The 11553-nt window shown below is 36.1% G+C and overlaps 1 protein-coding gene across 1 annotated transcript; it reads left to right on the plus strand.

Moving 5' to 3' along the window:
- Positions 1-3582: 3582 nt before the first annotated feature.
- On the plus strand, positions 3583-9643 carry LOC147619849 (copper transporter 5.1-like). The gene is made up of 2 exons (XM_086772565.1): positions 3583-4014; positions 9539-9643. Exons 1-2 carry the CDS (start codon positions 3583-3585, stop codon positions 9641-9643), a joined length of 537 nt encoding a protein of 178 aa, XP_086628691.1.
- The last annotated feature ends 1910 nt before the right edge of the window (positions 9644-11553 follow it).

The raw sequence follows: 11553 nt of genomic DNA on the forward strand, positions 1-11553 counted from the left end.
TAATGGGATCTTCCCAAACTCCCTAATATGGTCTTCTTGTAACCTAAGCCAATGTAGGAGCTAGTAGGTTGTGGCATGAGCCTTGTCAAAATAATATTGTGGGACAGGGTGATGGGGCATTAAAAGAAATAACCTATATGATCTTCTAACTCTTGTAGCCCACACCAATGTAGGAGATAGCAGGTTATAGCATGAGTCTTATCAAGACAATGTTGTGGGATGGGGTATTAGAAGAAACAACTTATATGTGCTTTGAGTGCTTATATCCCGAGACAATGTAGGAGCTACAACATGGGTCTTATAGCCATCTTAATCTTTAAACTCTTTTGTAGATGTAGAGGAGGATAAAAGTTTTAGATTGTCCTCAAGTTGCTAACACACCAAACAATTCATGAACCTTATGTGATAGGCAAGTAACATTAACAACCCTTCCCTCAAGAGTTCGATATAAATTTCACATTGTCCTCAAGTTACTAATGCACCAAAAAATCATGAACCTTGTGTGACAGGGAAGTAGCATCACCAACCCTTCCCTTAAGAGTTTGATATAAAGTTTACATTTCATCTACAATTCATTCAACAAGACCTCTATGGGAAGATACAAAGTTTGTGGATGTAGAGGAGGGGAAAGGAATTAGATTGTCCTTAAGTTGTTAACGCACCAAAAATTCATAAACCTTGTGTGATAGGCAAGTAGCATCAACAACCCTTATCTCAAGAGTTTGATATAAAGTTTACATTTCATCTAGGAGGTTATTTCTACTTCTTATCTCTTCAAGAAAAAATCATAGGCTTTTGACGAGTTTAAAGAATGTATGTTCATAGAGTGATAACTTACCAAGGATCATACTACATAGGAAAATGGAGTTACCAAACATAAAAATAGGACAATTATCAAGATGGCTAAAAAGAAGGGTCTTCCAAATTCTTTTAGGCTTTTGTCAAGTTTAAAGAATGTATGTTCATAATGATAACTTACCAAGGATTATACTACATAAAAAAATGAAGTTGCCAAATACAAAAAAAGGACAATTATTGAGATGGCTTTAAGTATGAGAAAAAAGAAGGGTCTTCCAAATTCTTTTAGGCTAAATGCCAAATATTAGTTACATCCTTAATATAGAAGTGCAATAAAGGTGATGGATGATAAGAATCCACAAGAAGCCTAAAATGTTAAGAGGGCCTAAAAGGGTCTTCCAAATTCTTTTTAGGCTAAATGCTAACACAATAGTTACATCTTTAATAGAAGTGTAATAAAGGCGATGGACAATAAGAATCCACAAGAATCCTAAAAGGTTAATAAGCCTTCTATTTTCTCATTTTAAAGTCTTTAGTTAGGATTGCTACATGCATGTAACTATTGGTATAGACATGCAAAATTTGGATCTAAAGAGCCAAAATTCCATTTTTCTAGGTTATGATATGGAGGAAAAAGCTTGCCCCTTGAGGTTAGAGGGAGCAAGTGAGATAATATGTCCAATTTTATGAGGAGTCTCAATAGGTGAAGGAAGATACTTCCTTCGCCTAGAACCAAGAAAAAAAATCTAAGAAATTACACCACCACACCAACCTCAAGACACACTCCATTGTATCAATCCCACTTAAAGTGGAATCATATGAGTAAGGAGATTCCATAGTGCCATGAAAGGGTAAGGATAGGCTATTCCCTAATAGTAAGGATAAGCTATTCCCTAGGTGGTACTTAGAACTTTTGGATGGAGCAACACCACCATCCTATCATTGATGAGGTGGCACCTAATGTTAAAAAATCTAGAAGATTGGAGGAGTAGGTAAGGGATTAGAAAATTTTTGTCAAATCTTAAAGTCTAGGATTTTTTTTGGGGGGGTCACTCATAAATATGTAAGCGTAGCATGTGGGTTCAATAAAAGTTATTTTTTAAATCCCTTTTTTACACTTTTTAACATACAAAAGGGTACCATTTAAGGAGGTATTCATAGGTTGAATAGAAAAATGATATGTTTTATTCATGAAAAATTAGTCTAGTGAATCCCCCGAGGTGTAGGATCCCACTTTGTTTTCATGGGAGACATGACTCCATTCTTCAATAGCACACTTGTAGGGCCTTATGGAAATGCCTTGACAATTTAAGGTTATTAGCATCAGCTGGGCCTATAAGGCTAAGTACATATCCAATGGCACCTGAGAAAAGTACAAGGTTTGTCTTATGGCCAAGGGTTTTTACAAATGGAAGGTTTTGATTTCAGGATACTTTTGCCCCTAGAACTTGCATGACTTGGCTTGGTTTTGGCATTGGTAGCCTAGAAAAAGTGGCCTACGTTCAAGACAAATGTGAAATCCACCTTATTGAATGGAGACCTCAATGAGGGGATATATGTGGAGAAGCCCCCTAGATTCATTTCCTGAATTCAAAACACGAAGTTTCTAGGTTATGAAACTTGGTGTTATATGACCTAAAAAAGGGGATTGACTCCTTTTTTTGAAGGTATTCCAAAACCCCTCAAATGCAAACTTGTATATTTTTAAAGGTACTAGTCTCATTGAAATCCCTTCATGAAATGCAAACTTGTATATTTTTCTTAATAAGGGAGGTGTGTGGGCATTTTCTCGATCTAATCATAATAGGTAGTCATAAGGAGAAGATTTATTAAACCAAGGAGATGCTTACATTAGGGGGTGTATGACCTAGAGAAAATGATAGAATTTTTTCTCATGCATAGGTGGAATATCCAAGAGACGAGCCTTTGGTTGAAACCTAGCCTAAAGCCTAGCATGTACTACTTGTTTTTATCATAAAGTGCTTTTATAAGGACAAGTGTAATCAAGCGCCTACAAGTGCTTTTATAAGGACAAATGTAATCAAGCGCCTACAAGTGCTTCCTTAAAGGACCTCCTACAAGTTCTTCCTTAAGGACACGTGTGATAAAGCTCCTACAAGGGCTTCCATAAGGGCATGTGTAATTTAGCTCCTACAAGTATTTTCGTAAAGGATAATTATAATAAAGCTCCTACAAGTGCTTCTGAAAAGGATAAGCGTAACAAAGCTCCTACAAGTGCTTCCGTAAAGAGAAGTGTTATACTTGTTTTCATAATAAAGTGCTTCCGCAAGGACAAGTGTAATACTTATTTTCATAATAAAAGGATAAGTGTAATAAAATTCCTTACGATGTGTTTCTGTTAGGATAAGTGTAATAAAGCTCCTACCGTTACCCGTAAATGTTGTCCATAGTCTGCCATGAGTGCAAGGACAAAACTAGATCTCACTATTCATTGGCTAAATGTTTTAGTTCTGTGTGTACGTGTTCATTACTAAAAAAAATCGTGTGCCTAAAATTTGCACGTTCAACTTGACAACCACTATCCCAGTTATTAAATTACTTAATCGTAGGGGTACTTTATGATTGGTGCAATCGTGTCCATGGACACGTCTAAATAGAGCAACGGTATGCTTTGAGCAGAAGTTACTATATATACGGAAAAGTAAAATTGTTCTCTTAATGCCCTATATATATTATGTGTATAAATAGAATTGTTCTTGTTTATTATGCGCGCGCGGGTGCACAGCTTTCTGGAGCAGGCTTTGAAACGCAACAAGGGTCAAGATGATGCACATTACCTTCTACTGGGGCATAGAGGCCACTATTCTCCTCGACAGCTGGAAGACCTCCACATGGGGCGACTACACCCTCTCGCTGCTTGCCCTCTTCATCGGCTCTGTCTTCTACGAGTATCTTGCAAGCTTGAGGGCTTCTCTTCCCGCCGTAGCAGCTTCTTTACAACATCCATTCTATGATTCTGATGCGCAGGCCCCCTTGCTAGATGACAGAGAAGTCTTTCTCGCATTCACCATAAAGCTACTCGATTCTGCTCTCTTTGGTGTCAGCGTCGTCATCGCCTACCTCCTCATGCTAGCCGTCATGTCCTTCAACGCCGGCGTCTTCATCGCCGTCGTCCTTGGGTTCTCTGTTGGCTACTTCTTCTTTCGGAGCGAGTCCTTCTTGACTGCCTTGGCGGATCCATGTGCTTTCTCAGGAGTCTGCACACATCCACCGAGCGTGTAAGTATATATTATTATTATGGATTGAAAATCCCTAGTTTCTTGGATTTGCCCAGAGAGATGAGTATTACATTACAATGTGATAGCCCTATTTTCTTACACCATCGCAACATACGTAGATGGTGTAATAAGTTACATCTGTTTTTTTTCCCCTCGAGGAAGTGCCTATTTATGTTCTTGAAAGAGAACGATTACACTCATGTTTCCTGTGATATTTAGAAGCTTAGCAAAACGATAACTACATTGGTAAAATCCGCTTCTCTAGCCTTGAAGGGGTGTTGTGTCAACAAAATCAGCACAAGCTCTTATTACACGGCCATCCAACATGTCAACCCAAGCATGTGAAGTATTCTCGCAAACCAATCCATTGCAGATGATGTTAATGATTGTTGCTTTGATTCAGTGCCACCTATCCACTAACATGTATCCTCATGTATAGAAGGTCATAACTGCAGTGCATAGTTCATTCACTCTTTCTTTTCAGCACTTGGTGCTAATGCATCAATGACATCCATGCGTGACACTTTCTTCTTCTTCTTCTCTATCCTTTTTCAACATTCAATGCTTCAGTGCTAATGCATCAGTTACTCCATGACCACTAGGATTGTCCTAATAATGTCATAGACTCATATCAACAAATTTGATTACTAGGCTATCCAATTTCCACAAACAAGATGGTCACTTTTTGCTTTTAGCGAATGAGGTTTGATGATCAACTTTCCTTGATCTAGTTATCATAATTTTTGTTTCATAATCAACCAAGTTAAGAATACAGTTACTCTACTTTTCATACTAACAAAACTTTATAAGTCTCAGCCATTACTTGGTTCAATTAAAGGTAACTTTTTCTCGACTCAATTCAATTAAGTCTAAATTTTCTTTCTCTTTTGGATCCTCGGTCCTTTCAAGAATTCCAAATTCCTTTCGTAGGGAATCTAGGAATAAGTCACTCACAAGTATTTACATTCATCTAACTAAGCATGTTTCTGGTCTTGTTCTGAGAAATCCTTTTCCTATTTCGGATATATCCAAGATTCTTATTTTCGAGAATCTAAATGTATACTTCATAATTCCAAAAGTTAAATATGTTCATGATTCCTCTTTGTGGTTAAAATTTATCCATGTTTTCTCGATGCATTCCTATGAATATTTTCACATTCTTTTCTTGTTTTTTCCAAAATTAAATATCATGAAAATTCCTCTTTTAGCATAAAATATTTATGCACACATGCTAATTTATTTTTATCTAAATAAATTATATTCATAATCCCATTTGAAAATTAGAGTAGAATTGTACATAACCTTCTCATAATTTCTAAAATGAATAATGCTCAAAACTCCACTTTTGGCATAGAATTTATTATGCATAAATTTAAATTCATTTTCTAATGATAACATTTTTGCCATAGCTTTCCCACATTTTCTATGAAATGAGAATGCTTAAAAATCATTATGCATAAACCTTCATTTTCTAATGATAAAATTTTGCCATAACTTCCCCGCATTTTCTATAAAATGAGAATGCTCAAAATAACACTTTTAACATAAAAATTAGTTTATGCCTAATCCTAAGCATAAACATAAACATTAATTCATATAACAACAAGGATTTAAGAGGAAAACCATGAAATAAAATACTTTCCAAGCATGAGGGAGGTTAGGAAGAAGATTAATATCAAAAAGAGAGAATAAACTTCATTGTTTAGGCTTACCCTTGGTTTTATTAATTCTTTACCTTGAGAAAGATGTGTAGCCCTCAAGGAAGAGGCTTGGACACCAAGAAAAGAGGGTAATCTTCAAGAGAAGAAGAGGTTTAGTGAAGCACCAAAGCTTCACAATGGAGAGGTATAGAGGGATAATAGAATTATACTAAAATAAAAATTACTCTAGCATGTTAATACACTAAGATGAAAATACAAAGGAATGGGGGTCTATTTACACGTGAGGGAGGCCACCAACCAAGTCCAATTGGGATCTAGAGGCTTCGAGCTTCAGTTTGATCCAATTTGGACAAGCTTTGGACTAGTTAAACCCATTTTTCTGATCTAGTTTGGAAGAGGTGAGATGAAATATCTCTTTTTTTTGAATTAAAAATGTAGGTATTGATGGAGATTCGAGGCGCCTCCTTCTGAGCTCCACTCACCCTCCTGAGGTATCAAAATTTTTATTTTTATACTATTAAGTGCCAGTACTAGTCAACTCTTCATCTTATGTGAGAATTTACTCATTTTTGGTAGACTTTCTTTTATAATTCATTTTTGTTATTCAAACACTTGGATTTACCCCATATGGCCAGTTTTCTTTGAGACAATCCACTCTATTGACAAGGGTAGGTCCAAGTAGTGTAAGCCCATCATGCTATGGTTGTGAGATGATCCTACACCACCAACCTTGACTAGACCCAACCTCGATCCCTCACATCCATCTTCACCACCATGACATTGTAGGGAGTTTGGATGGGGAAGGGGTCTAGTAGTCTTATAAACATAGTAGTGGGGGGGAGGGAGAAGGATGCTTTTGCTTTGGAAAAAGAAGCACTAAGTCTCCCAAGTCATCTCCCCAATGCAGGGATTCATCATCCGCTCATTTTGAGCCATCCCACAACTTGATCCACGAACCTTACCATATAATGTAGATGCTGATGGGGCCCTCTTGATAGATGCTAGAGGGAAGCAAGTCATTAACCGTATGCATGTCCTTGCTAACTTGGAGTTCATAAACTCCTTTAAGAAGTGAAAATCACAAGATGAGCTATCAAAACAATATGTTATTGATGTTCTCAATACTGAGTTTGTTTCACATCAAAGCCTTGCCTTCTCGTATGATTGGATGAATAAGAGGATAAATAATTTTCTCTCTAATAGGAGAGAGAAAATTTAGAGATCACCGAAGAACAACATGGAGAAGCCATGCTTTTTCTCACAAGAGGAGTGGAGGCACGTGCAGAGCTTTGTGCGGAAGCATCTAGGTGCTTTTCAACAAGTGCTTCACGACTACAGATGCGAGGAGCATCACACTTTGGCTCACAAGGAAAATCCTACTTTACTGCTCGCTTTGTAAGTATCTATTTTACTATTTCAATTTATTTAATCTAATTTGGTTTTAAACTATTTTTCTCCCTTTAACTAGTTATTTCTTATAGAGGGAGGTTATTGGGCATGACCCAACAAAAGAAGAGTAAATTTATGGGTATAGATATTAGAAATTAACGCATGAATGTAAGTGAGGCATTCATGTTTAAAAAAGGATATGATTGCATTCTCAGATGATCTTGTACATAGTACTTATATAGCCATGAGAGGTACACTTAATATGATTGGATACATTTTTGGGATGACATCACTGCTTATGAAATTTGGTGGTGGATTACATCTTTATGCAAAATAACTAAAAACTTAGCTAGAGACTACAAGTTCGGCTTATTGCCAACAAACCCCCCTTTAAGCCAAAATTGTTAAATACACTTGATACATGGATTTAGCCTACAACTATCCTCCTTGAAACAATGAGATAGACCACCCCCTGCAGTCGCCCCCCGCTTTTTATAACAATAGGGTGTGTGTACTCTTATCTTACAATACTCAACGTAATGGATTTAAAAAAAAGGCTTATAATGCAAAAACCACCTATTGCCACAAAAGAATCATCAAAGTATTCAATACCACCTATTGCCACAAAAGTGGATTTTGTCTGCGAAAAAGGTGATTTTCTAAGCTGCCTCAAGGCTTGTACTCATAAAATAGCAATCAATTGCTCTCCTCGGCATAGAAGCCAATAAACTTCACAAGATTAGGACGATGAAGGGAACCCAAAAAGTGTACCTCTGCCAACCATTCTTTGTGGCCTTGCATTCCTTCCAATTTCAGCTTCTTGATTGCTATTATCATTCCTTGTTCTGGCCTTGAAGGCATGAGGGTATGCTCATTGATATAACCTGAAAACATGCTGCCATCCCCCTTGCCTATGAACTGTTGTAGGTCTTTGGGGATGTAACTACAATAGAAGTATTGGTGCCACTATTAACAGGGCTCGTGGTTTTGGCATCTTTACTACACTAATTTCCCATCAGATCACAACACTAGCATAATGGAAATAATGGGCCAATCCCAAGTAGAGTGATTTCACATAGCTTTATAGATTAGCATGATCTGTATGAAAGAACCCACAAAGAGAAGCTTCTCGGATATGCAAAATTCTCTCTCTCTCTCTCTCCAATTCAAGCAAAGGTTAGCTAAATAGATCCGTTGTATTAGACGAGGTGAAAATTGTGATTTGGGCAGTTTGATAGCTGAAGAAAACTCAAATAGGAGAGATGAGTTTTGTGCATAGCCTACAATAGAGGAGAGTGATAAATTTGGATCGGACAACCTACATGTGGAGAGTTATGAAGACTTTCTACACTCTCACATGGACAAGTAGAGGTGAGTAATAGCCCTAACAATCAAGATGAGAGAGAGAAAATGGGGAGCCAACGTAGTGTGCCATGCTAAAGCTATGGAATCCTAGAGTTCAAGGGGTGGTGCAAAAAGAAAATAGGAAAAATACGTCTTGGGGGAAGGTCCAAAAGCAAATGAATAGAAAACTCCAAATCTCCAAAAACAAAATGAATTAAAAACTCCAAACCTGGAAATGGTTGGATGCTCCAAAAGGAAAATAGATAGAAAACTCCAAAAAGATAATAGCTAGAAAACTCCAAGCTAGAAGGTCCAAAATAGAAGTATAAAGGTAATAAGGGCCTATGCTCTAGAAGTCTAAAGGTAATAAAAGGCCTATTCTCTAGAAAGCTCTAAAGTAGAAGTCTAAAGGTAATAAGAACCTATGTTCTAATACCATATTAGAAATTAAGGTGGGAATACAAGTGAGGCATTCATCCTAGAACATAGATATGATCTCGGGGGGTTCACTATAAGTAAACCCTCTGTATCACGTGGGTTCAAGGCCTATTTTAAAAACTCCCCACCTATGAATTTTTCATGAATAAAACATACCCTTTTTCTATTCAACCTATGAATTTTTCCTTTAAATGGTACCTTTATTGAATGTAAAAAATGTTTAGAAAAGCGATTTGAAAATCCCCTCTACTGAACCATGATGCTATGCTTACATATTTATGAGTGACCCCTCCTCCCCCCCCCGGCACGAGGATATGATTGCATTGTCAAATGATCTTGTACATAGTGCTTATATAGCCATGAGAGGTAAACTCAATATGACTTGCATACACTTTTGGGATGATATCACTGCTTGTGGAATATAGTGGTGGATTACATCTTTGATCTTAGACTAAAATATATTCTATGAAAAATAATAAAAAAAGGGTGGGGCTTATTGACATCAATAGAGCTCCCAATCCGCAATTATGGGCTTTGATGATTATGTAGGGTGTGTGTTTGAACAAGTCCATCAACCTGACCAGAAAAAAAACACATAAGCCCTTTTGTAATCTATTTTTTGTATTTTAATGTTTTATACTTTCCTTACTCTTGTTTTCATGTATGTAGGATGAAGAGGAAGAGGAAAAGGAAGATATGGACTATGAACGGGAAGTGGGTGAAGCAAGTGAAGATGAAAATAAGCCACATGAATCCAATGACGAGTCCGATTAGCCATACCTTCCTTGAGTTTCTTGTATGTGGTTAGATGCCTTACCAATCAAGCAATGTAAAATATATTTTGTTCACTTGCATTCTTACCAGTTTTAATTTCTTTTTCAAGTTTCTAACTCTATTAAAAAAAAGGAGCCAGGGCAGACTAGGGAGTCCTATAATGACTCACAAGTTTACTCTAGATATTTTTATCATCATGCAATAGAATCGCTACTACTCATCAGTGAAATATCATTACTATTTACGTTGTTGAGCTGGGATTCTGTTGTTTGCAGCAAAAACAGCAACGTGTCTAGTAGCAAAATAGGCCCGAAATCTCCTTACCTTGTAGTTATGAAAGAGCTGTAATTTTTGCTATTAGACATATGTTTAATGCATTAAGCATAATGTATCATGCATAATGCATTAAGTGTAATGTACTATGCATAACACATTAAGCATATGCTTAATTCATTATGCTTATGTATTAAGCATATGAAATAATGCATTATGCATATGTATTAATGCTTCATAGCTTATGGCATTATGCATATGTATTAATGCTTCATAGTTTATGGCATTATGCATTATGTATAATGCATTAATCATACTATTGCATTATGCATAAGCTCTTAAGCATTAACGCATATGCTTAAGCATTATGGATAACGCTTAAGATTATATATTAATACTTAATAGCTTATGCATAATGCTTATTGAATTATGCATTATGCATAAGATATTAAGTTTATGCATTGTTTAAGCTATGTATGCATATGTTTATGCATAGAGTATGCATGAAGCATACACATGCTGTATGTAAGCTATGTATGCATATGTGAGAGATCTATGTAATGTTTTTATGCATAAATCTTTGTATGTTGTATGATGGTGAGCTATGTTTTTATGTTTTATGTAATATTTTTATTACACACCAGGGGCATAGAAGTGTTTTCTTGCATCATTTAGGCTTCAGGGTGTTAGGGCATTTTATCGTTGCTCATCAGCAAGAAAATAGCACTTTTGCGCATCATAATTTTGTTTCCTGTTGGTAGTGACAACAATAGCAAAATTTCACTGCTATTTCGTTGCTCAACAACAAAATTTCAATGCTGAGTAGTAGCAAAATTTCCCTGATATATTGTAATCTCGCTCTACTGAGTAGTGAGCATAGCCGTGAAATTTCAATGTGATTTAAAATTCTAGAGAATTGTTGAAGAATGAAAATTTAAAATTTCACTACTATACCGTGATTTGAAATTCCAGAGAGTTGTTGAATACTGAAATTAGGTTATATGTGACATACATACAGAAAATGATGATAGTTTTAAAAATTCCAAAGAGTTGTTGAAGACTCAAATCAAGTTATATATGTGGCATACACACAGAGAATAATCATAGTTTTAAAAATACATCCATCGGAACTCTTAAAGCCATGTTTGAAAAACAAATAAAGCTAGTTGAAAACTTATGAAGGAAAAAAATTACAAAAACAATGTCAAGATCATGAATCTATCCCATATTATAGGACATCCATTTGTGTTTCTGAATCATTCTTTATATCTAATAGAAACTCAATGAAAATATGGGGTTTGACTCATCATCTTCTTTGGATTGATGTTCCTCGTGCTCTTTATCGGCATCCTCTAATTTGTTTTGTTCATTTTCATCATTGTCTTCGTCTAATGAGTGGATTTGAGGAAGCATCTCATCAGGAGATTTGGCCTCGACATCCTGATATTGAAAGATATGTTTTGAATGAGGGGAAACTTGTATAACATACAACCACTTTGGATCAATTAAATTGGCATGAAACACAATCTAAAATCACAAAGCAAAGGGGTTACACTTTCATTATACTACACCAAGATGTTTTGGGAGAATAAACTTCATTGTTTAGGCTTACCCTTGGTTTTCTTGATTCTTTACCT

Source organism: Cibotium barometz, chromosome 32, assembly GCF_041138505.1.
Source record: "Cibotium barometz isolate CiBa-2024 chromosome 32, ASM4113850v1, whole genome shotgun sequence".
In the NCBI taxonomy this organism is placed as follows: Eukaryota; Viridiplantae; Streptophyta; class Polypodiopsida; order Cyatheales; family Cibotiaceae; genus Cibotium; species Cibotium barometz.